Source organism: Podarcis liolepis, assembly GCF_965112155.1.
Source record: "Podarcis liolepis genome assembly, chromosome: 8".
Classification (NCBI taxonomy): Eukaryota; Metazoa; Chordata; class Lepidosauria; order Squamata; family Lacertidae; genus Podarcis; species Podarcis liolepis.
This window is the reverse complement of record NC_139560.1, coordinates 7,518,156-7,545,061: the sequence shown is the minus strand read 5'-3', so window position 1 is coordinate 7,545,061 and position 26,906 is coordinate 7,518,156. Positions and strand designations below refer to the sequence as shown.

The following is a 26,906-nucleotide window of genomic DNA, read 5'->3' as shown; positions in this document are numbered from 1 at the left end:
AGCTATACAAGAAAAATCTCAGAAGTAGAGATCCAGCAAGATGAGCAATGATGGCCTGGGATCCTGGTCCACTTTGAATGCTTCGTTGGAAGATATTGCAGCAGAAGATGAAACTGACCTAACTCCCCAGGATGGTTTTGATAATGAATTATCACCATATAGTATAGCAGACATTCTTATCCCCATTTTACTTATCTCCATTTTACTTATTAGCATTTTTGGAATCATTGGGAATGGAACTGTCATCTGGTTTCTTGGCTTTTGCATGAAGAGGAATCCTTTCACCACCTTCATCCTGCATCTGGCTGCGGCTGACCTTGGGGCTCTCATATGCTTATTTGCTTTTTCCATTATATATCTTCTGGAGTCATTCTTAACTCCCTACATGCATTGGATTGTAACAGTGGTTTCCATTCTTTTTTTCTTCATGTACAACACTGGTCAATATCTGCTGACAGCTATTAGCATGGACAGGTGTGTTTCTGTCGTCTTCCCACTTTGGCATCGATGCCACCGACCACCACAATTTTCCACCCTTGTGTGTGCCACAATATGGATCATTTCTTTCCTGCTCATTGCAATCAACTTGATTGCTGCTATTTTTAACATTCTACTGTATACCATTTTATTCCAGTTTCTAATGAATGCTATACTTTGCCTCCCACTCATGACTGTTTCCACTCTGGTCCTGTTTAGAAAAGTTTACTTCAGATCACAAGAGAGGAAGAAGGGAAAAGCTTTAACAGCCATCCTGCTTGCCCTCCTCTTCTTCCTCTTCTTAGCTTTCCCATTTTCCGGCATTTCATTAATCAGTTTTTCCCCTGTAGTTATAGACTATAAAATGCAATTTGTTGCAATATATGTTGGGTTATTATGCAGCTGCCTGAATAGCAGTATTAACCCACTGATTTATTTCCTGATTGGGAGAAACAAGAGGACTCAATCTAGGGAGAGCATGAAGGTCATACTCCAGAGACTTTTCAAAGAGGAGGAAAACTGCAGCGAGGAACAAGAAGTTCCAGTTCAAACCCGGATGTGAAGAAATACTTCAAGATAGCCCAGAAAGCTTCATTTTCTATCTCTTGATGTATTTCTTGATATTTGTTTTCCTCTGTACTCACTATTTTATTATTTTGGATTCATTTACTCTGTTAATTTTTGTCCTTGTTTTAGCAGTATTTTTAAAATCCCCTTGGATTACCCATTTGGCAGGATTAATGCTTTGTATGTTTTAGAAAATGAAATAAAAAAGAAATGCCACTTCAACAGACTTTGAGTTGAGAAGGATGACTTGCTAAATGGTATAGAAAACAAACTCATTGCCAAAGGGAATGAAGTAAAGAAATCTTCACATGTAGAGATTGAATGTTTGAAGAAAACAGAAGAAAGTATTTTCCCCAGATTTCTTAAAAAGTGCATGATAGTTAATTCCACCAGTACAATCCCTATTTTCTGTGCTATTTTTCTAGAAAAAGAACTGCAAAAATTCACCATGAAGGCCTCCCTTGTTCTCTTATAACAGCCATGGCACCCATCTGAGGGGTGTGGGACTTGAGCTCTGGGGAATTGTGGCTGAAAAAAAGCCATGTTTATATTGATGTAGTGATATAGAAATTATAACAATGTGCATGTAGAAATCTACACCTTTATAGGGCAATGTGACAATAAGCAGAAGTGATTCATGACATCAATGCTTCTCCAACTTTCCAATATTTTTTTGAAAAAAACACCAGAGCATACAGGGGGGAGATGGCTCCATATCATGCCAGAATGCACTTTCCACTCAATGCTAGCCATCAAGCCTATATATCCAAACATGAACTAGACTCCTTTGCATGGTGAAGAACTGAAATCACCATGTATAAAGACTCACCTTGACACATCATTCTCGTTCACACTTATTCAGAAGGATTAGGATGGGGCATGAGAATAAAGCAGTCAGATGAAACCATGCAGTCCACTCTGCACTGCAGAGCAAAGAGTCCCCTTTGAGCAGGGGAGAAGATGACTGGGCTCCTCTTAAGCTGATTAGCTTTTCACTGGCACAAGCTAAGTGACCCACCACAGTGTGCAAAGGCTCTAATGCAATTAAGAGGAAGAAAGATGCTCACATAAAAAGCTAACCAAAAATCAGCTTGAGCAAGTAACACTCGCGCTCGCGATTAATGAAAGTACCGTAAATCTAATTATTCAAAAGAGAGGAATTAACTTGCTGTTGGACTGATGCAGAAGGATAGAACCCAAGGATTGAGAATTGGATGTGGTCTGAGGTCCAGAACTTTAATTACCCCCATAATGTTTTGGAATTCTTTTGCATATCATTATTGTATATATAGTTATTTTTCCCCATAATATAAGTTTTGGGTTAGATGCTTTTGTAGCTTGTCTCCTCTCACAGGAAACACCCTACTATCTTCTGCAGAAGTTCAAGCAAGATAGCTCTGGTGGCAGATAACAAGGGCCTGGCATTTAACGGTCATGAACATGTGCCCAGTAGACCATTCTCATACAGAGTCATTTATATCACATATCTAAGTCTCATGTGCAGCAATATCAAGCTGATACTTCCCATGTTTGGGCTCCTTTACCCAAAACTATACCACCATTGCATAAGAGGCATGTTTTGTGTAGCGCTGAGAGGGGCATAAAACCCCCAGAACAACCCGAAGAAAATTCATTGAAATGGGATATGGAATGACTGATTGGAAAAAACTAAGAACCAGGTAGAAGGGGGCATGATGTATGTTGGTCTCTCTCTCTCTTTCACACACACACACACACACACAGAGAGAGAGAGAGAGAGAGAGAGAGAGAGAGAGGCCATTTCTGGGTCTGGCTAGATTTGTCGTAAGCCCACCCACCTCTCCTCCACTTCCCACTGATCCTGCTGCTATAGTACAAAAAAGAGATATCAAACACAAGGCACATCGTAAGAAGAAAACACATCATGAAAGCAAGCTAAAGAGTTGGTCTTTGTGGAGGGCTTGTCTTTATGAATTATTTTTTTCTGATGTGTCTTATGTTTGATACAACCTTGAACGCAGTTAAGAAGCTCCTCCTACACCAGCCATCTTGATAACCAATGGGTTATCATCATCTCATGATATTGACAAGAACAGATAAAATAACTGATATAAATTATTGGGTGGAGCCCTGAACATCTAGCAGTAAGCTTGATAAAACATCTGTTGTTTCTTTGGAGCTACATTCATTTCTGAAAATGCTCTGACCCCCTACTTATTCCAGCACAGGATATTCTACTTCCTTCTGCATTCCACACACCATCTCTGAAGATTGCTGATCAAGAGTTTCTCACAGGTATGCAAATGTTTCAAGTTGATGCAATTTATTTGTAAAACCAAGAGGGGGATGTGCATGCAGGAGGAATACCCTTGAAGAGATACCAGTTCCTTTGTGACATAAATGCCATTCCTATTATTCTTTACTATATGCATTCTGTGATTAGAGAGCACGGATGAGAGCAGATTAGGGCGCAATAAACTGTAGATTAAAATATCATTGTTGTTTTTCCATATGTGAACCATGACTGACTGGATGGTTTGTGTATTTGATATGTGGATTATGTGTATTTGATATGTGTATTTGATATTGTGTATTAGAAATGTGGATTTCAGATGTGTTACTCTATAGAACAAAATTGGATAAATCGTAACAAAAGCTACATATGCTTATTCTTAGTGCTCTGGCACAACTCGGTGACATCTGTTATCAGATTTATGCTCCAAATTTAACAGCTAAGTGCTGATCGTATCAGAATGAAAAATGGTGCTTAGTTTTGCATCTACGCTGCAGCAAGAAGAAAAAAGAGGAACTAGTGGCAGAACGAACAGCACAGTTAGATGCACTTTGCCCATGCTTGAAATCCTAAGTAACACAGAATGTATACAGTGGTACCTCGGGTTACATACACTTCAGGTTACATACACTTCAGGTTACAGACTCCGTTAACCAAAAAATAGTGCTTCAGGTTAAGAACTTTGCTTTAGGATAAGAACAGAAATCGTGCTCTGGCAGCACAGCATCAGCATGAGGCCCCATTAGCTAAAGTGGTGCTTCAGGTTAAGAACAGTTTCAGGTTAAGTACGGTCCCCTCTCCATTTGTGTCTTTTCCCCAGCCATTTAAATAACATATTTATCGTGAAAATGGATAATGGCCATATCTGCCCAATTCAAACTACACAAATTTTCAAATGTTTCCATTCATGTCTATGACTGACCCTCTAACATCCCATGGGATATATAAAAACAGGTTCTCAGGGCTCCTCCACACCTCATTTGGCCTTCCATTTCCCACCAGGAAAACCTTCTCCTTACTTCTGAATGGAAACAAATGACCATTGGGTTTTAACACAGATTGCTGTTCATTTCAATTCAGAGGGAACGAGCATGGTTTTCAGGGGAAAGCTGAACAGCAAAGACAAGGTCACTTGGACCGGTGCCTGGAAAGTACCTGAAAACTGCGTGAAACTGTGCCTTTTTGGAATGGGACTGGTGGAAGGTGGACAAGCCCTCAATCTGAACAAGGAAAATGATCCAACCAGAAAGTGCCATGTTATTTACTCTACATAGATGTTTACATACATATGTGTGCCTGACATCTTATTCAGCCATTCCATTCTGTTCTCCTCTCCCTCCTGGTTCTCCATTTCCCCCCTCTTAGATATTCAGAAGCCCCCCCCCCCCGGTCTGATTTCCAGGTTCCATAGTTACACCTCTGGGGCTCCATACACACCATTTATTCAAAGCATATCATTTCCCCCAAAGAAACCCAGACACTGTAGTTTTACCCCTCACCCAGTTGTTCCTTGCAACTTATTTACTCACTTTTCTCAAGAATGCTTCTCTATGACATCAAGACTTTGGAGGCAAGAACTTCCTCTTAACTTTCTTGACAACTAGTGAACAAAATTCTTCTTGCCACAGGATGTTGGCAAACTGCTTAAGAACAGATGAAGAGTAATGGGTGGAGCCCTAAACATCTTGGGGAGAGCTTGGTGATACATCCATTTTATCCTCCTTGGGGTTGTAGTCAATTCTGCCAATCTTCTGACTACCTCTTCATTCCAGCACATTATTTTTTGCTTCTTGCTGCCTCCAACTCACCATTTTCTTCGGCTGCTGATCAACAATTGCTCACAGGTATGTGAATGTCTCAATCTGACATGGTTCATTTGCAAAAGTGGGAGAGGAACCAAAGGCAGAAGTGTACATGCATTTCAGGCAGAAAAGCCCAGGTTGAATTCCCGGAGAAGGGAATACTGGGCTGGACAAACCAATAATCTGCCTCACAAGTGCTCTACAGTAGGGATAGAACAGTTTACTGGTGGTGGCAATTGTCCTTCTTATGGTAGGAAATGCTATGTGAGAGACAAAGAATGGGGATTGAGGAGGGTCAATAGGAGAGGAATTAAAAATGACCCTATTTTCATCTGAGGAATATTCAGGGATATGTCAATGTATTTGGGATTGAACTGAAGTGTCCCCATGTCCCGTAAAAAAAACAAAAACAAAAAAACAGGTTGCTCTTCAAAGTTGCCCCGAGTGGGTTGTGAAATTAAAGAGCTGATGGGGCAGCAGAAAACCACAGGACTGGAGATGACTGTTGTGTTCTGAAGCTGTTTTAAGGTTCCCTTAAGCATCTGTTTGGCCATTGTGAGACCAGGAGAGTGGATTTCAGTTGAGTTTTATTTCATCTGGTTTTCTTAAATATCACATTTTAATAATAGTACAAACTTACACTTGCCTTTCCAAAGCGTCGTTTTGTTTCCACTGTGGCTGGGGAACGCAGTCAGATGTGTGGGGTACTAATAATCATAATGGTTTTTGTTTTGCTGGTCACCAGAGCTGCTCAACTCCTTCTCCTGTTCCTCTTCTCCACTCCAGATTTGAAGCACTGAGCCCATCCAACCATCCCACTCCCAGGGTTTAGGACACGGTATGTTAGTTTGAGATGTCAAGTCTGACTCATAGAGCAGAAGAGGGGAATTTTAGTTCAAAAATGAAATGCTTAAAGACTTTCTGAGAGATCAGACACAAAGAGTAAGGATTGGACCTGTTACATCTACCTTCCTGAAGCTCAGCACTGGCACTCCACAGGGACGCGTGCTAAGTCCAAACCTGTATTCGTTGTATACATATGATTGCATTTCATCTGGCCCATCTACTGCAATTATTAAGTTTGCTTATGACACCACCATTAAAATGGGTTTTATTACAGACGGAAATGAATCTGCGTACAGGGGGGAGGTTCAAATGGTATCCACATGGTGCTCAGAGAACAATCTGCAGCTAGACATTGGCAAGACAAAGGAGATGTGTTGGACTTTTGGAGGAAGAGGGGGGAGCTAGTCCCGTTGCATATCACGGGGGGCTGTGTGGAGAGAGTCTCTTCCTTTAAATACCTGGGAGTCCATCTTAGTGAAGACCAAACTTGGAAGGTCATACAGCACAGGTGGTTAGAAAGGCCCAACAGAGACTTCATTTCCTTAGGGTCTTGTGAAAGAACAAGTTTGGACAGCAACTGATGATTTCCTTCTATCAGTCTCATACTGTATCATGGTTTGGTACGCTGGTTTGACAGCCATGGACAGAGAGTGCCTACGGAGGGTGGTTAAGACAACACACGATATCGTGGGCTGTCCCCTGAGTCCGCTAGATGTCATTGTGGGAGACCGTTGTCTCAGAAGGGTGGGGAACATTCTAAGGGATGACTCACACCCTGGCCAGCACACGATAAGCAGCACCATCAGGCTAAGGAACATTTTCTACCCGTGGGCTGTGAGGCTGCTGAATGGAACTCAGTCACATTGCAGCTGACGTTGGGGGTTGGTGGTCGTACGACAGCACACAGAGTGTAACAAGGACTGAGAGATTGTGGAGGGGGGGCTCATTTAATCTCATTGTAAACAAGTGTACAGTGACAATAAAGTATTTCTATTTCTAATATGAGTGTCTCACTTTAATATGGTTGAGCTTTGTAGCCAAAACAGACTCCATATTTGTTTCTTTTCTCCTGGTAGGAAGAGCCATGGGAGGAGTAGCTCAGAAGTAGAGATCCAGCAAGATGAACAATGATGGCCTGGGATCCTTGTCCCCTTGGAATGCTTCATGGGAAGACATTGGAGCAGAAAATGGAACTGACCTCCTAACCCCCCAGGACGGTTTTGATCATGAATTATCACTAAATCCTATAGCAGTAATTATTCTATATTTCTTAATTATAGTTATTAGCATTTTTGGACTTATGGGGAATGGAACTGTCATTTGGTTTCTTGGTTTTTGCATGAAGAGGAATCCTTTCACCACTTTCATACTACATCTGGCTGTTGCTGACCTTGGGGCTCTCATGAGCTTACCTCCTCTTTCGATTATGAGAATTTTGACTTTATTTCCATTCTTACCTTTGTATAGTAACTTGTTCGTAGTATTCAACTATTTGTTGTTGTTCAAGTACAACACTGGTCAATATCTGTTGACAGCCATTAGCATTGAAAGGTGTGTTTCTGCTGTCTTCCCACTTTGGCATCGGTGCCACCGACCACCACACTTTTCCACCCTTGTGTGTGCCACAATATGGATCACTTCTTTCCTGCTCACTGTAATCAGCATGATTCTTTATCTTTTTACAGGTACAATGAAACCCCTTTTCTATCTGCTTCTAATAAATGCTGTACTTTGCCTCCCACTCATGACTGTTTCCACTCTGGTCCTGTTTATAAAAGTTTACTTCAGATCACAACTGAGGAAGAAGGGAAAAGCTTTAACAGCCATCCTGCTTGCCCTCCTCTTCTTCCTCTTCTTAGCTTTCCCATTTACTTGCATTTCATTAATAAGTTTTTCCCCTCCACTTAGAGACTATAATGTTGTATTTTTTGCAATACCAGTTGGGTTATTATGCAGCTGCCTGAATAGCAGTATTAACCCACTGGTTTATTTCCTGATTGGGAGAAACAAGAGGGCTCGATCCAGGGAGAGCATGAAGGTCATACTCCAGAGACTTTTCAAAGAGGAGGAAAACTGCAGAGAGGAACGAGAAGTTCCAGTCCAAACCCGGATGTGAAGACTTCAAAAAAGTTCAGAAAGCTTCATTTTCTATCTCTTGGTGTATTTCTTGATATTTGTTTTCCTCTGTACTCACTATTTTATGATTTTGGATTTATTTACTCTGTTAATTTTTGTCCTTGTTTCAGGAGTATCGTTAAAAGCCCCATGGATTGCTCATTTGGCAGGATTAATATTTTGTATGTTTTAGAAAATGAAATAAAAAGAAATGCCACTTCAACAGACTTTCAGTTGAGAAGGATGACTTGCTAAATGGTATAGAAAACACATTCATTGCCAAAGGGAATAGAGTAAAGAAATCTTCACATGTTGAGCTCAAATGTTTGAAGAAAAGAGAAGAAAATATTTTCCCCAGATTTTTAAAAAAGGGCATTATGGAACATTCAACCAGTACAATCCTTATTGGCTCTGCTATTTTTCTAGAAAAAGAGCTGCAGAAACTCGCCATAAAGGTCTCCCTTGTTCTCTTATGGCACCCACCTGAGAGATGCCAGAAATGAGTTCCGGTGAGTTCTGGCTGAAAAAAATCCCTGCTTATTATATGGATGTAGTGATGTAGAAATTATCACTATGTGTGTCAGGGAACTGACATCGGAAGAAAGGGAGGTGGAAGGGCTCACAGAGGCTGGGAGGGAGTCAGCAGCGAAAGCAGGGACCAGCAGGGGGAGAGAGGGTACTCTGGAGGAGGATCTCATGAATGCTGAGAGAGACGCAGCAGCCAAAGCAGGAACTAGCAGGGAAGAGGGAGGGATGAGGGACACGTCCAGCGAGAACAGCGGGGAGGTGTCAGAAGCTCCCATAGGGAGACCCATGCTTCGCCGGAAGCTGCCACGTCGTGAGTCCAGGAGACGCGTTTCCGTGAAGGAGCTTCTATGCTGGAAGCGCTTCCGCAGACAGCCACTGTCGGACTCTACGAGTGACTAGAGCAGACATGTTTGAGGAGCTCTGTCACACACAGAGGTTTGTGGAGCCGCACAAACTCTGAGGGAGCACGATTTTACGCACAAGCAGCTAATCATCCCATAACAATGTGCATATAGAAATAAAAAGAATTCTGCCATCTAAACCTTTATAGGGCAATGTGACAATTAGCAGATGTGGTTCATGACATCAATGTTTCTGTGGATTTAATATGTGGATTTAGGAACAGACCAAGATGTGTAATTCCAAGTTGGACTTTCTGATCCCCTTGGTCAGCACTGTCCGCTGTAAACGGGGGGGGGGGGAGCATTCTCAATGATCCTCTAGGATCTCAGGGAGAGGGTGTCCAGGATTTCTCCTCCCTTGGTCCCTTGAACTAGAGTCACCACAGCTTAAATTTTGGCACCTCTGCATGTAACATATGTATTATAATCCCCAAACTATAGTCCCTCTCCGGAACCACTTCTTATTATAGCTGCACAGACTGTGATTTTCATATTTTTAAAAAAGTGATGAAAAAGAGAATTTAAATTGGACCAATAAGAACAATGACCGCTCCCCACATCAAATGGGGGGTGCCTTTTGCGTGGTTGCACACAGCCCCCCCCCCCGGATCCCATTGTGGACCCTGGTAGTTTGGGCTGGCTTCCTCCTCCCCAGGCTGGATATCTGGAGGTCTCCCACTACCTCAGCCAATTGCCCAATCCCGCCTGGGGAGGCGTTACAAGGGGTTCAGCCAGGTAAGGGGAGGGACCACCCTGCCCACACAACAGAAGGTGAATCCTACCTGCAAAGTGTCAGTTGATTCCAGAGCTTCTCCCACCCTGCCCTCCCTCCATTAAATCTTCTTTTGCAGGTTAACCTCTTCTGCACAGGTATGCAGGCGCTCCTATGTCTTGGTCGCTGTTGAAGAGCCGGAAAGGAATTTTCCAGCATTGGCAGGTTTTGCCTTTCCAGTAGCAAAACGTCAAAACTGGCAGTTTCAGGCCTTGGGTGGGATCCTTTAATCTATCTTCCTAAATGGGGGGGGATGAAGTGGTGACCCACACCCCCCTTGCGGCGGTGAGCCCAGAGTTCCCTGTTAAAGGGGTCTTGAGGGGAGACGCCAAGAGGTTGTCATTGCTGTCCCCTCCAATGGCAGCAAAACAGGTGGTGGGCTCTCTGCTTGAACATATGTTCTTCAGAGCCAGCACAATCCCCACACAATCTGGATAACCCTGATGTCTTCCAGATCCCCGGCTGCAGACTGGGAAGGATAAACGCCCAATGCCTGAGCCAAGGTCTCCCTACACCTGAAATTTAATAAAGTTGTGGCCAATTGCAATCCCATAGCACGTTGTCTTGAGTCATTATTCTGCTCAGGGGTCGCCTGGGGTTGGGGGGACTCTGCCTGTCCACGCAAAAGTTACATACACTTTTTAACACTGCTGCTGTTGTTTTCCCAATATATTGCCTCATTTTTGTTATCCTTTGAGTTACTCCACCATAAGTGCCAAGCTGGAAAATCATAGGTACGAAACTAAGGACCAAGAAATCAAAGGAAGTCTTTAGATTCACAACTGAGATTCTTCTTGGTGTCCTGGCACAACTCGGTGACATCTGTTATCAGATTTCTGTTTCACACTTAACAGCTAAGTTCTGATTGTATCAGAATAGGAAATAGTGGTTAGTTTTGCAACTAGGTTGCAGCTAGAAGACAAAAGAGGAACTAGTGGCCGAATGAACAGCACACTTAGATGATCTTTGCCCATGCTTGAAATCCAAAGAAACACAAAATGTATACTTGGAACATAGAGGCAAATGTCCAGGGTTTTGGCAGGAACAATAGGTGAGTATTTCAAGTAATCAGTTCCCTGTTTCTTCTCTGTCACTTTGCAAAATCCCATTGAGCTCAATGAGCATTGGATTAATTGGAGGGTCCCCTCTCCATTTGTGTCTTTCCCCCCAACTATTTATTTGATATATCTGTTGTGAAAAATCAATAATGGCCATATCTGCCCAATTCAAACTACGCAAATTTTCAAATGTCTCCATTAATGTCTATGGCTGACCATCTAACACAGTGGTGGCCAAACTTGGTCCTCCAGCTGTTTGGGGACTACAACTCCCATCATCCCTAGCTAACAGGACCAGTGGTCAGGAATGATGGGGATTTTAGTCCCAAAACAGCTAGAGGACCAAGTTTGGCCACCACTGCTATAACATCTCACGGGGCATATAAAAACAGGTTCTCACGGCTCCTCCACACCTCATTTGGCCTTCCATTTCCTGCCCAGGAAAACCCTCTCTGTACTGCTGAATCAAAACAATTGACCATTGGGTTTTCTGCAGATTGCTGTTCATTCCAATTCAGAGGCAAAGAGTGTGTTTTTCATGGGAAAGCTGCACTGCAAAGGCAAGGTCACTTGGACCAGTGCCTGGAAGGTCCCCGGAGAAGGCTTGAAACTGTGTCTTTTTGGAATGGGACTGGTGGATGGGTGTATGAACCCTCAATTTGAACTAGGAAAATGATCTAGCCAGAACAAGCCATGTTATTTACTGTACATAGATCTTTACATACATATGTGTGTGTGTGTGTGTGTGCCATCTCATCCAACCATTCCATTATGTTCTCCTCTCCTACCTGGTTAACCATTGTCCACCTCTTAGTCATTCAAAAGCCCCCCCCCCCATGATTTTCAGGTTCCATAGTTACACCTGTGGGGCTCCATACACACCATGAATTCAAAGCATATCATTTCCCCCAAAGAAACCCAGACACTGTAGTTTTACCCCTCACCCAGTTGTTCCTTGCAACTTATTTACTCACTTTTCTCAAGAATGCTTCTCTATGACATCAAGACTTTGGAGGCAACAACCTCCTGTGTAATCAGCTCTCTTGACAACCAATGAACATAATTCTTCTTGCCACAGGATGTTGGCAAATTGCTTAAGAACAGATGAAGAGTAATGGGTGGGGCCCTAAACATCTTGGGGAGAGCTTGGTGATACATCTATTTTCTCCTCCTTGGGTCTGTAGTCAATTCTGCCAATCTTCTGACTACCTCTTCATTCCAGCACATGATTTTGTGCTTCTTGCTGCCTCCAGCTCACCTTGTCTTTAGACAGCTAATCAACAGTTGCTCACAGGTATGTGAATGTCACAAGTTGACATAGTTCATTTGCAAAAGTGGGAGAGGAACCAAAGGCAGAAGTGTACATGCATTTAAGGCAGAAAAGCCCAAGTTGAATCCCTGAAGAAGGAATACTGGGCTGGAGAAACCAATAATCTGCCCCACAAGTGCTCTACAGTAGGAATACAACAGTTTACTGGTGGTGGCAATTGTCCTTCTTATGATAGGAAATGCTATGTGAGAGTCAAAGTATCGGGGTTGAGGGGGATCAATAGGAGAGGAGTTTAAAATGACCCTATTTTCATCTGAGGAATGTTTGGGGATATGTCAATGTATCTGGGATTGAACAGAAGTGTCCCCAATGCCCTGTAAAACAACAACAACAGGTTGCTCTTCAGAGTTGCCTGAAGTGGGTTGTGAAATTAAAGAGCTGATGGGCCAGCAGAAAACCAGAGGAGTGGAGATGACTGTTGTGTTCTGAAGCTGTTTGTAGGCTTCCCTTAAGGATCTGTTTGGCCATTGGGAGACCAGGACAGTGGATTTCAGTTGAGTTTTATTTTATTTGGTTTTGTTAAATATCACATTATAATAATAATAATAATAATAATAATAATAATAATAATAATAATAATAATAATAACAACAACAACTTACATATGCGTTCCCAAAGCATTGTTTCGTTATGTTTTTATTTATGTTGAAAGCCATCAACTGTTGCTGGGCAACCCAGTCAAATGGGCTGGATACTAATAATAATAATGGCTTTTGTTTTCCTTATCTCCAGAGCCATTCAACTCCTTCTCCTGTTCCTCTTCTCCACTCCAGATCTTAAGCACTGAGCCTATCCAACCACCCCACTCCCAGTGTTTAGGACAGAATACGTAAGTTTCAGATGTTAAGACTGACTCTGAGAGCAGAAGAGGGGAAATTTAGTTTAGCTTACTGATGCTGTGCCTGCAGATTTTTTTACTGGAAGGAAAAATCTATAACCCCTTCCCGTACTGCATTTCCCCCTAAACCTTTGAAACTGATACATTTTGACAAGATTTCCAATGAACAATATTCCTAAAGTGTTTGTTTGTTTGTTTGTTTATCGGTCATGAATTCCCACTACAGTATGTCTCTTTTATTATTGTATGAATGTCTCACTTTAATATGGTTGAACTGTAAAGCAAAAAAATGAATCCACATTTGTTTATTTACTCTTGGTAGGAAGAGCCATACAAGAAATAGCTCAAAAGCAGAAATTAAGCAAGATGAGCTATGGTAGCCTGGGAACCTGGTCCACTTTGAATGGAACCGGCAATGGAACTGGGCTCCCCAACTCCCAACATGGTTCTGGTGATATATTTCCATCGATTTTTTTAACAGAAATTATCATCGTCGTCTTCGTTTCACTTATTAGCATTTTTGGAATCATTGGGAATGGAACTGTCATCTGGTTTCTTGGCTTTTGCATGAAGAGGAATCCTTTCACCACCTTCATCCTGCATCTGGCTGCTGCTGACCTTGGGACACTCATATGCTTATTTACTCTTTCCATTATACATCTTCTGATGTTATTTTCATTTTCATTCTCATATTATTATTTGTTTCTATTTTGGGGTTCCATTCTTTTTTTCTTCATGTACAACACTGGTCAATATCTGTTGACAGCCATTAGCATGGACAGGTGTGTTTCTGTTGTTTTCCCACTTTGGCATCGATGCCACCGACCACCACACTTTTCCACCCTTGTGTGTGCCACAATATGGATCATTGCTTTCCTGATCACTGTAATCTTCACAATTCTTTATGTTTTTATAGTTCCAATGAGTTCCCTTTTCTACCTACTTCTAATGAATGCTATACTTTGCCTCCCACTCATGACTGTTTCCACTCTGGTCCTGTTTATAAAAGTTTACTTTAGATCACAACAGAGGAAGAAGGGGAAAGCTTTAACAGCCATCCTACTTGCCCTCTTCATAGCTTTCCTATTAACTTGCATTTTATTATATATTCTCTGCAATGGTGGAAACAATACTGAACTATTTTTTGGCCTCTTATGCAGCTGCCTAAACAGCAGTGTTAACCCACTGATTTATTTCCTGGTTGGACGAAAGAAAAACAGTCCATCAAGGGAGAGCTTGAAGGTCATATACCAGAGGGTTTTCAAGGAGGAAGATTGCAGAAAGAAGCGAGATGTTCCGGTCCAAACCCAGATCTGATGACTTTAATAAAGAATCGAGCCATAAAAAAGATTATGAGCTGAAAGTGACAGATGTACCTTTCCCTGTTTATCTGTTTGCTTTGTAACACAAAGCCTTTAATTTATTTATTTTTTAAAAACTGATTATGTTTTTCCCCAGAAGGCTTCATTTTCTATCTCTTATTAGATTTCTTGGTACTTGTTCTACTCTGAACTCAGTATCATATTATTATGAATATATATGTTAATATTCACAGATTGTATATCTCTGGGGGGGACATAGAGGTAAACCCTCATTTCCATTTTTTTCCAATGGCAGGTTATTATTCATTGAATTTATATATTATTATTATTTTTTGAATTTATATACCACCCCATACCTTGAGGTCTCAAATGAGTAAAGCCTGCAGTTCTTTGTGGTTCTTTTAATTTCTTCTTAACTGTTTCATTATTTATTATTATTATTATTGGGGTGTTTTTTTTAAAAAAAAAGTCTATACCAGCTTATGCAGTGATGGTTGTGCACTCTCTGAACAAAAGCTAAGCATTTTCCTAATTAGAAATTGCCAGTGGGCCATACGCCATAAGATATGACAGTGGAGAAAATTAATGTCAAAATGAGGTATTTGTGCTGGGGGGAAACCCATGAATAGAATTAGAGATCGATGTCAGAAGGTCTGATTGGTGAGAGAAGGGAATGATTCTGACACCTGAGTGTTGGATAGATTGGACAGCCAAGCAAATTCAGAGTTGAGCGGTTCATCCTTCCCCTTGTGAGAGAGGGACAGAGAGTGTGTGAAGTGAGGAAGCAGAGCTGAGTAGAAAGGTATTTTTCTTAATCCTACCCACCTCTCCTCCACTGCCCACTGATCCTGAAGCCATAGTACAACAAATATATATCGAACATAAGGCACCAAAGTCCATTATCTTCATGTTATTTTAGATGATGTTCAATTGTGCAGCAAAACATTGTCATCTGACCGATTAATGAAAGAAAATCTAATGTTTCAAAAGAGAGGAATGAACTTGTTGTTGGACTTCTGCAGAAGGATTGAGCCCAAGGATTGAGAATTGAATGTCATCTGAGGTCCAGATCTTTAATCATCCCCATAATGTTTATGCATATAGTTATTACATATATAGTTATTTCCCCCATTATATAAGTTTGGGGTCTGATCCTTTTGCAACTGTCTTCACCAACAGGAAACACCCAACTATCTTCTGCAGATGTCCAAGCAAGATAGCTCTGGTGGTAAAAAAACAAAGTCCTGGCATTTAACTGTCAAGAACATGTGCCCTGTATACCATTCTCATACAGAGTCTTCTATACCACATATTTCAATCTCATATGCAGTACTATCAAGTTGATACTCCCCATATTTGGGCTCATGTAGCATAAAAGGCATAAACCCACAGAACAACTCAAAGAAAATTCAGTGGCATGGGATATTGAATGAGTGAGTGGGGAAAAACTGAAAACCTGATGAAAGTGTTGGTTTACAAGCCCCCTCCAGAGAGGTTGGCCCCTCTCACTGCTCTTGGAGCTTGCTTACCAGTAACCTCCTCTGGCTGACATCGCAGACCAGGGAGATTTTGATAGGTGACATTTTCCCAGCGTGGGTAAATGCACACCCCCTCCTCCTGCTTCCCTAGCAGGGAAAAAGAGACAGTCAGAAATGTCTATTTACATTCTTTTATTTCTGACTACAGCACTAAAGAAAAACATGACCGATCAATTCAGTTCTTCTAGCAAGTCTGACAAACTTCCTGTACATACGCAAACGGAAGGTTTCAAATTACACTCTTCACAGAGCTCTGAGAAGCCTGTGAACTTCCAGAGAAATTCCTTCCCACAGTTAGCCGCATCATGTGATGTCAACAAGCTGGCTGTCTGCAGCTGCGATGTTCTCATATACTGACAGAAAGGGGGCATGCGGTGGGTCTCTCTCTCTCTCTCTCTCTCTCTCTCTCACACACACACACACACACACACACACGTACACAGCATCTCTTGGTCTGGCTCTTCCTTTGTATGGTGAAGAACCAAAATCACCATGGATAAAGACTCACCTTGACACATCATGCCAGTCAACACTTATTAAGAAGGATTGGGATGGGGCATGAGAATAAAGCAGTCAGGTGAAACAATGCAGTCCACTGTGCATTGCAGAGCAAAGAGTCACCTCTGAGCAGGGGAGAAGATGACTGGGCTCCTCTTAAGCTGATTAACTTTTCACTGGCATGATCTAAGTGACCCACCACAATGTGCAAAGGCTCTAATGCAATTGAGAGGCAGCAAGCTGCTCACATAAAAGGCTAACCAAAAATTCCAGATCTTAAAATTTATTATGAAGCAGCATGCCTTACTTAGATTCGGGATTGGATCAAATTGGAAAAAGAAAAGGCAACAGAGTTGGAAGGACATGATAATAGATTTGGTTGGCACGCATATTTGTGGTATGGGAAAGCAAAAGTACATAAAGGATTCCACAATCATATAATACAAACAAACCAAAGAAAATTCAGCGGCATGAGATATGGAATTAGTGAGTGGAAAAAACAGAGAAGCAGGTGGAAGGGGGCAAGCAGTAGGTCTCTCTCTCTCTCTCTCTCTCTCTCTCTCTCTCTCTCTCTCTCATACTTATACTCAAACCCAGACACACACACACACACAGAGAGAGAGAGAGAGAGAGAGAAATACCATCTCTTGGTCTGGCTAGATTGCAGCCTTATTCAGATTGAGAATTTATTTTTTCCTTGTCGCCAGTATGGAATGAAGAGTACTCCATATAAAAATAAAATAAAAAAATAGAGGCTTTAAAGAATTGGTGCATCTGGAATTGGGCAGAAGTGTGCCCATGTCCCACCCAAAAAAAGGCAGATTGGGAGAGGGCTAGAACGTGTTGTTTGGATACCAAACACAACAATAGAAACACAACACGTAGGCTAATAGTTATTAGAGAATATGTAATAGAATAAAGATATCACCCAAACTGTAGGAATAAGCCAATCAAAGTTCATATGTACAATATAACAGAGTGGTAGTGAGGACCGTCAAGCCATGTGCTCAAAATAGAATGTTAAGTAGATTCTCACAATACTCTTTTCAAAAGTTTCAACAGAAGACGTCTCAAAAGTTTCAAAAGTAAAGTCTCTCAATAGTCTTTCAAAAGTTTCAATGGATGACGTCTCAAAAGATAAGTGTATGAATTTAAAAAGGTCCACCCTGGTGCGGAAAGCATTGTATCGAGGCTTTGGAATGAAACCGAATCCCAATTGTAAAGTTTGTTTTTCTTCTGTGGATAAAATGCGCGAGGAATTATTAATAATTAGAATTTCCTCCTGGACCGAGGCCATCTACCCATTCAAAAATCCTCTCTGTCGCGTATGGTGCCCTGTCAGTGTGGGAGAGGGTGTAAAGAGATGGGTTGATCTCCAACATCCGACTGAGAAGGAAAACTGGATTCACTGGTGGATCTAGTGATGCTTGCAGTGTTGGGCTGGGGATGACTGAGTGGTGATTTTTTGTAAACTCGATCAGTCTTATAATCTTGTAAATAGTGAGAAAATTGTTAAATCGAGCAGAATTGGGAAAACTGAGAGAGAAGGAGAGAGAGAATATGAAGAGAAAGGGAGAGAAAAGCAGGGGGGAGAGAGAGCATAAAGTATCTATGGATGGGGGTGGAAGACCAGTAGCCAAGCTACTCCTAAAGGTCCGTGGGACAGATTGCAGCTTTGCTAAAACTACAAGCTAGCTGCATCTCCACTGTCACTTCAAGAGTAGCTTAAATCAGGATTTCTCCTGGCAAAAGGAAGAAGCTATGGTGGCTTAATTGTTTCTGTGGTGGTCCATCAGATTTGGGGCAGTTTGAGAGTATGTTATTGTGTGACATGATCATGGGTACATATGTCCAATCCCAGCCACATGAATTCTTAAACTTCTCCAGGCTATCATAAATAATGTCCTCTCCTGGGGCCGCCACCAGCAGAGCTACTAAAAAGGCCTGCTCTGTTGATCTTAATACCTTGAGGGTGGAACCTTATAGAGAAGAATGTTTTGGGGCCTAAGCTATTAGAGGCTTTAAATATTGTATCTATTATACGAATATCTCTGAGTTTCTTGTGTATCCGTGATGCTGCTTAAGCATGAAAAATAAAGAGAAGTTCTGACTGTCATCAAAATAGATATTTCTCCTGATTGCATCACAGAGAAGCTTTCTGGTTCAGCAGCGTACTTGTGCAATTTTCTTAAGAATCCCTTTCCAAGATATTAAGCCTCAGGAGGCAAGACGCTCATCCTAAGCTATCTAAGAAAGAGTCTCATTCTAAGAATCTCATCATTAGCTTTCTTAATAACCAATGAAACAAACTCCTCTTACCACATGACTTTTCAAACTGATTCAGGGGAAATGAAAATGAGTTGGGGGGGATAGTCCTAAACTTGTTGCCCTCAACTTGAGAACACATCTGTTTTTCCCTTGGGGTTGCATTCATTTCTGCAAATCTTCTGCCCTACCTAGTTATTCCAGCACAGGGTATTGTATTTCTTCTTGTTGTCCACTCATTATGTCCAAAGATTGCTGATCAACAGTTTCCTACAGGCATGTGAATGTCTTAAGTTGATTTAATTCATTTGCAAAAGCAGGAGGGGCCCCATAGACTGACAGAGGAGTACATGCTTCTCAGGCAGGAAGACACAGGTTGAATTCCAGGGGTCTTCTGTTGGAAAGATTTATTGGTTTCTTTCATTCATAAACTATACATTAAAAGAGGGCAATGTCAGGTCTCAGCCAGACTGGTCTGTCTATACATTTTATGTATGGACTTGGAAACAGATGAAGATAAATAGCACCAAGTCAGACTTCCTTTTACCAGGAACGAGTCCACACTTTAAAGCTCCATGTCATAGCTTTAAAGTGTGGAAATTGAGCTTTAAAGCATGACCCTACATTGAAATCACAGAGGGAAGGAAAGATTCATACCTTCCATAGTCCCTTTCCATAGTCACCTCTTGTTATATCTAGATGGACAGTGATTTTCTAAAAGAGAAGAATAAATGAACATCTGAGAACTTGATGAAGCCATTCATTCTATGCTATCCTTTCTGAAATGACTAGGATTTTTACCACAGTATTCCAAGTGTAGAATCACCATAGATTTTTATAACTGCATCATTTTATTGAAAGTTTCATTTTGAATTGCTGCTGCACAGTGGGCCAGCATTTTCATCAAGCTACTCACCACATCCACAATATCTCTTTCTTGGTCATTCATCACTAGTTCAAATCCCATTGAGTGAATATAGTTATATAGAAACCTTGCATATCTAGGGTTGTTAGAGAGTCTGGCATAAAACTTTACCAAAAACTTTGATGGTGGTTTCTTGTCCTTCTCTGTGTTGTTGTTGTTTTAAAATATATATATACTGATATGAGCTTTGCCATTAACTATTTCCCCTTCCTATGCAAGCAGAGTTTTAAGAACGCCTGAACAGAGTCCACCTCATGATAGGACAAAAAGCTTATATATGGCTTGGTAGTCAAGTCTTCTAATCACTAGAAAATGTACTGAATAAATCTTCTAGATTTCAAAAGGGATTGCCTGTAAACTTTCAAGCAATTTCTAGCACCCAAAAGGACTCTTCTATTTTTATAAAATTAAAAACAAAACCTGTAAAAAGGATTAATTTTGCATGCCATATCACATTGTTCTGCTGTCCCGTGGTATTTTGCAATCTAGGCATGCACCAGTGTAATACAGTTCAGCTTTATAGACAGAACTGACTCAATCTTTGTTTCTTTTTTCCTAGGAGAAGCCATTCAAGAGATAGCATTCAAGCATAGATTGAGCATGATGAGAAACAATAGCATGGAATCCCTGTCCCTTTTGGATACTGCAGAGAATGGAAACCGAACAAACAATGGCACCGAGCTCCCCCAAAATAATAATCCCTATATTGAATTAAAGGCTCAAGAAACGGCATTGATTATTATTGCCGTCTTTATTTTTGTTATTAGCATTTTTGGACTTACTGGGAATGGAACTGTCATCTGGTTTCTTGGCTTTCGCATGAAAAGGAATCCTTTCACCACCTTCATATTGCACCTGGCTGTTGCTGACCTCGGGGTTCTCATTGCTTTGCTAATATTGCTACCTCTGTCTGTATTTTTACCCTCATTGTCAAATATCACCTCGTTAATATTTTTTGGCATCGGTACTTTCTTTTTTTTCTACATGTGCATCACTGGTCAATTTCTGTTGACAGCCATCAGCGTTGACAGATGTGTTTCTGTCCTCTTTCCAATTTGGCATTGATGTCACCGGCCACAGCACTTGTCTACCATTGTTTGTGCTCTCATATGGATCCTTACTTTCCTATCCATTGGATTATGCATTTATGCTTCTTTGGAGTACCTTTCTGAGAAACTATTTTTCTTCCTCTTCCTGGTTCCTCCTGTGCTTTGCTTTCCACTCATGATTATCTCCACAGTGATCCTGCTTATAAAAGTTTGCTTCAGATCACAACGGAGGAAGAAGGGAAGGGTCTTAAGAGCCATCCTTCTTGCTCTCCTCTTCTTCCTCTTTTTCACTTTTACATTAACTTTCATGATTTTACTTCTGTTTCTCGGGTTTGATATCTCATCACCTTCACTAATTGTTGGACACTTATGCAGCTGTCTAAACAGCAGTGTTAACCCACTGATTTATTTCCTGGTTGGAAGAAAGAAACAGAGTTGCTCAAGGGAGAGCATGAAGGTTGCATTGTGGAGGCTTTTTAAGGAGGAGGAACATGGAAGAGAGGAGCTAGAACTCCGAGTCAGCCCCCAGATATAATGCTTCAAAAGAATCAGAATGCTTTACTTTTCTGCTCAGGAAGTCAAAGAAACCATAACAAATTGTGATTATTTAATGGATATTACAATCTGTGAATTATTGGGCTACGTACACACAAATCGTGTCCTCCCTAAAAGAGGGCACATGTTGTGGTGAGACCTGGAGACTGACCTCCTGGTTGTAGGTGGGTCTATTGGATAGCTACAACACGCAATTGGTAGGTCCCTAGTTGCTGGGTTTAATCTGGCCAATGGGGTGCAGTCCAAATGGATTGAGAGACTCATGCACGTGTCCCAGAGCTTCCTCTTTCGGCTCATGCATCGGAACACCCGCACACCTCTCCCTAATTTTAGGGCATTTTGTGATTGACCTTGCTATGCTGTCGTGTATCATCTGTCGTTGGGACAGGGGCACGGCAGGAATTTTCCCCCACTTGGCTGATTGGCTGTAGCCATTTGGGTTTCACCTGCAATGTAGCAATTCATCACAACTTGTAAGGTTGTGGATAGGCACTGGTTCATTTGATAGGGATGGGAGAATGGTCTCGCCATCCCTATGTGAAAGGTATTCTGTTAAAGGAATCCAGGGACTCAACTTGGTTTAGTCAACCCCCGAAAGGGTGTTGTGCCCGTGCCTGAGTCCAGGGGAGCATCTGGGGAGTGAACAGAGTCTGCTCCCAGGCTTTTCACCTGCCTCAGGTGTTCACCCTTGACTGACCTATGATAGTGCTCTGGGTCAGCGCTACCTGCAAGGGTGTAGGGAGCTAATTGAACCAGAGCCTATGCAACCACTCACTTTTCTGTAAGCAATAAAGTTGTGGCCTAAATTCTGCCAAAAACCAAAACTAAAATTTGAGTCAAATGTGTCTTTATTTAGGCACATTTATGTAGACAAAAACTGCAACATTAGCCTCAGAAAACCTCATTTCTTACAATTGTGCCAAATTGGGTGAAGTCATGCTAAAGTCTTGCTTTGTTCCACCATATCAGGTGGAATGCTCTTTCTAGGAAGTCTTGCCTGGCACCTTTATTTCATATGTTTAGGCACCAGGCAGAAATGTTCCTCTATACCCAAGCCTTCAGCTGATTCACCTTAAATGTGTTTGATGGAGGGGGTTATTCATTTGTTTTTGTTTTATTAAATATTTTGTGTTATCATTTTTATGTTCTGAACTGCCCTGTAATCTTCAGAAGAAGGGCAATATGTAAATTTAATACATAAATAAACAAAACTATTACGAATGGTGTCTCCAGACATACTCGAAGACTGCAGCCTCCAGGAACCTTCATACTAATTTGGGCAACATCTCTAGAAACATCCAAATCAGCACAGTTGTGAACCATCACAACACATTAGGCGGCAGTTCTTTCTGAGTCACAGATTGGCACAATTTTGTTGGGGGTTGTTGCTGTTAATATTTTGTATCTGTATTTTGTCTCTTATGATTTATGTGGAAATTGTTTAATTTAACTGTGTACTTTTTGATATTTTCTTTATTGTTTATTACTACCTTTGTTATGTTTGAAGTTACGTAACGTTGTAAGGTCTTCACTTTGGAAAGGCAGCATAAAAATAAAATGATTGATTGATGGGGGGGCACTGCTGTTGTGCCCTGCTTGTATGTTTTGGTGCTTGTTTTACACTGTTCTCACTGTTTTTAAATAATGAATAATATTCCTCAAATAAAATATAAAAAGATAATGGAGCATGTGGAACACCAAATAGGTATTGGAAGGGAATTTGAGCAGTCTTATACATACAATTAAATTATTATAATTAAGTATTAATTTGAAAACATATCAATTCAAAGCAGTTTACTTACCATAAATACCAACTGCACAACAATTGTGGTTGCTGCTGCTGTTGCGTGGCATAACAATCTCTGAGCGATGTGGAATTCCAGCAGTTATGGGAACTTACTCAGGTTCCATGTATCCTTTCGGAATGAGGCAGAGCAGAGACTGTGGTGTCTTTATGATAAATTGTTTACTTTTACACATATATAGTATGTGCCTATGATCGAGGGAATCACAGCATTAGCCCTCCAAAAGGGTCTTTTTTCTCCCACAGCCACAACCTTGGATTCAAACTGAAATCAAATATTGCTTTCAAACATTACTCTGACTCTCTCTCTCCAGCTTGCTGCTTTACTTCTAGGTAACATCATTGCCCACAAAATTTGCCCACTGCCTTTATTAACTTCTAACACTTGCTAGATCCAGGGATTAGAGGGATCTGGAGCATAGCCTAACATCCCAAACTCTTAAAAATACATACATACATACATACATACAGTACATACATACATACATAATGCCATTTAAATGCTGGCTTTCCATAGTTGAAATCATGCTCAATGCAGCCTACCACCTGAAGAAAAATATATAATTACAGATATAACAAAAGTAGTCAGAAACAATCAATAATGAAAAATACACAGCCAAATTGTCCACATGAGTCATCGTAACATCACCATTCATTTCTCTTGAATGGCTCTGTGATGTCTGCTTTCCTGTTTCACACTTTTTCTGTTTCACCCTTAACAATGAAGTGCTGACTGTAAAAGAATAGGAAGCGGTGCAACAGGGCTGTGGTGAGAATGGGGAAAGAGGAACTGTTGTTGTTTAGTCGTTTAGTCTGTGTGTGTGTGTGTGTGTGCGCGCGCACGCACTCCTGCTCTTGAAATGAACCCTGCAAAAGTTTTCCACCACAGTATATATTCAGATTGATTTTTGCAGCAGGAGAACTTGGGTCAGTTGAAGTTGATAGAGGTGGAAGGGAAGAGATAATTGGCAGGAATATAAAAAGAAGCTACAGCCACAGCAGGCGCTGCAACTGTGCAACTGCTTGACCTCACCTCCAAAGGTATCCTCCTCCATTGACTCACGAGACAGATGGATGCCAAAGCACAACAAAGAAGCAAGAAGTGAGAGTGGGGGTGGAGAACCTTACAATGAAATATTCCAGTGACTGGAATTTGTGGAGAGTGGATATCCCGAATATGTGAGGGATGGGCGAAGTGTCTGGTTCTGAGAGCTGTGCTTTGGATAAACTGGATCACAATTCCTGAAGATTGTCTTTGCACGGGATCAAGACTTAAAAGGCAAGATGCTCCTCTTAAATTAGCTATTGATAAAAAGGGGAATAGCATCTTCCTGCAACACAATGTTGGGAAACTGCTTAAGAATGGATGGAACCCTACTGTTTTCTGATAGAGCCACCAAATGTTTTCTGAACTCAAATCCACTAACAACTGAGGGACATCAAGAAGCTGTCTGTTTATGTGTGCAATTGCTGTGTTTTGCGTGTGTTTGCATGACTGATTGTGCATGGATATTAAGGATCTGTTATTGTATGAGAGTCTGTGCCTGCCCAAGAAATTCTTCCCTCTTGCATAAATGTATAGAGCGAGGAGTTCCACTTTGGGGGTTCATCAAAAGAGAATGTTGAAGAAGATTTTACGATCGCCAACTCTAAATCTTAAAGGTGGTCCAGCAAAACTTCCTTCCTTCCTCTGAAATGAAGGCATGGAATCAATTTTGTAGCTCCGGAAAAACAGCATAGCTCCTGATAGCCCTGCTTTTTTGTGTCATGTTCCTCCAAGGGTTCCTCTTCTGCCTCATTTCCCCTCCTACCACTATGTGGCGCTGCTCCTCTGTTCTTGCTATCTCTGTGTGGTTTAAATTTTAAAATTGCCTGCCACTGGAAGTTTTTCCCTCTTTCTGTCTTTCCCTCTTGCCCCCTAAACTGCTTTGGGTTTCTTACTCAGGATTTCAAGGTACAGTGGTACCTCGGGTTAAGCACTTAATTCGTTCCAGAGGTCTGTTCTTAACCTGAAACTGTTCTTAACCTAGAATAGAATCATAGAATCATAGAGTTGGAATAGACCACAAGGGCCAGTGAGTCCAACCCCCCTGCCAAGCAGGAAACACCATCAGAGCACTCCTGGCATATGGCTGTCAAGCCTCTGCTTAAAGACCTCCAAAGCAGGAGACTCCACCACACTCCTTGGCAGCAAATTCCAATTGGCAGCAAATTCCTGACAGCTCTTACTGTCAGGAAGTTCTTCCTAATGTTTAGGTGGAATCTTCTTTCTTGTAGTTTGGATCCATTGCTCCGTGTCCGCTTCTCTGGAGCAGCAGAAAACAACCTTTCTCCCTCCTCTATATGACATCCTTTTATATATTTGAACATGGCTATCATATCACCCCTTAACCTCCTCTTCTCCAGCTCCCTTAGCCGTTCCTCATAAGGCATCGTTTCCAGGCCTTTGACCACTTTGGTTGCCCTCCTCTGGACACGTTCCAGTTTGTCAGTGTCCTCCTTGAACTGTGGTGCCCAGAACTGGACACAGTACTCCAGGTGAGGTCTGACCAGAGCAGAATACAGTGGCACTATTACTTCCCTTGATCTAGATGCTATGCTCCTATTGATGCAGCCCAGAATTGCATTGGCTTTTTTAGCTGCCACGTCACACTGTTGGCTCATGTCAAGTTTGTGGTCAACCAAGACTCCTAGATCCTTTCTCACATGTACTGCTCTCAAGCCAGGTGTCACCCATCTTGTATTTGTGCCTCTCATTTTTTTTGCCCAAGTGCAATACTTTACATTTCTCCCTGTTAAAGTTCATCTTGTTGGTTTTGGCCCAGTTCTCTAATCTGTCAAGGTCGTTTTGAAGTGTGATCCTGTCCTCTGGGGTGTTAGCCACCCCTCCCAGTTTGGTGTCATCTGCAAATTTGATCAGGATGCCCTTGAGTCCATCATCCAAGTCGTTGATAAAGATGTTGAATAAGACCGGGCCCAAGACAGAACCCTGTGGCACCCCACTAGTCACTCTTCTCCAGGATGAAGAGGAACCATTGATGAGCACCCTTTGGGTTCAGTCAGTCAGCCAGTTACAAATCCACTGACTGGTAGCATAGTCAAGACTGCATTTTACCAGCTTCTTTACAAGAATATCATGGGGCACCTTGTCAAATGCCTTGCTGAAATCAAGGTAGGCTACATCTACTGCATTCCCTTCATCTACCAGGCTTGTAATTCTGTCAAAAAACGAGACCTGGAGCACCACTTTAGCTAATGGGGCCTCCTGCAGCCGTAGCGCCGCCAGAACACAATTTCTGTTCTCATCCTGAAGCAAAGTTCTTAACCCAAGGTAGTACTTCTGGATTAGCAGAGTCTGTAACCTGAAGCGTATGTAACCCGAGGTACCACTGTAGAGCAAATTAATTAAACTCTTGAATGTCACACTTTCTGGTTGCTCAACAAATCTTTGTTCCACCGATGAGTTTGTTCCACCAACTCCAGCTACTGGAATGGATCAGAAGGGTGGGAAATCTATACACAAATGTAATATGGTTGAGTTTTATTTAATGGGAACTGACTCCACTTTGTCTCTCTTCTCCTAGGAGGAGGATTCATACAAGAAGCAGCTCAAAAGCAGAGATTGAACATGAGGAGAAATTATAGCCCCCATTCCTTGTCCCTTTTGGATGCTGTAGGGGAAGATAATGAGACAATGCAAGTGGGCTCCCAAACTATGAACATATTAATTATGGGATATCATATACCTTATTATCCCTGCCTTTATTTCAGTTAAAATAAAAAAAAATCCTTCCAGTAGCACCTTAAAGACCAACTAAGTTAGTTCTTGGTATGAGCTTTCGTGTGCATGCACACTTCTTCAGATACACTGAAACAGAAGTTGCCAGATCCTTCTATATAGTGTGAAGGTGGGGAGGGGTATTACTCAGAAGGGTGGTGGGAAT

General features: G+C 41.6%; 2 protein-coding genes and 1 pseudogene across 3 annotated transcripts; all 3 read left to right on the top strand.

Moving 5' to 3' along the window:
- LOC310713135 (proto-oncogene Mas-like) lies at positions 1 to 8,306 on the top strand. Its single transcript, XM_083516947.1, has 2 exons — positions 1 to 197; positions 7,245 to 8,306. The coding sequence occupies exons 1-2, from the start codon at positions 41 to 43 to the stop codon at positions 8,078 to 8,080; spliced, it is 993 nt and encodes a 330-aa protein (XP_083373073.1). The 5' UTR covers positions 1 to 40; the 3' UTR covers positions 8,081 to 8,306.
- On the top strand, positions 3,199 to 22,839 carry LOC310713152 (proto-oncogene Mas-like; annotated as a pseudogene). Its single transcript, XR_014530100.1, has 5 exons — positions 3,199 to 3,318; positions 8,506 to 8,588; positions 11,917 to 12,132; positions 12,901 to 12,997; positions 20,114 to 22,839. The product of XR_014530100.1 is annotated as a proto-oncogene Mas-like (transcript).
- LOC310713800 (proto-oncogene Mas-like) lies at positions 13,373 to 14,323 on the top strand (the record flags this gene model as incomplete). The annotated part of the gene is made up of 1 exon (XM_083518370.1): positions 13,373 to 14,323. One exon carries the CDS (start codon positions 13,373 to 13,375, stop codon positions 14,321 to 14,323), a length of 951 nt encoding a protein of 316 aa, XP_083374496.1.
- Positions 22,840 to 26,906: the final 4,067 nt, after the last annotated feature.

Excerpts from the sequence above, each read along its gene's own strand:
- LOC310713135 (XM_083516947.1), top strand. The coding sequence starts at position 41 with ATGAGCAATGATGGCCTGGGATCCTGGTCCACTTTGAATGCTTCGTTG. Across the intron at positions 198-7,244 it reads TATCCCCATTTTACTTATCT|TTATTAGCATTTTTGGACTT; the intron begins CCATTTTACTTA and ends TCTTAATTATAG.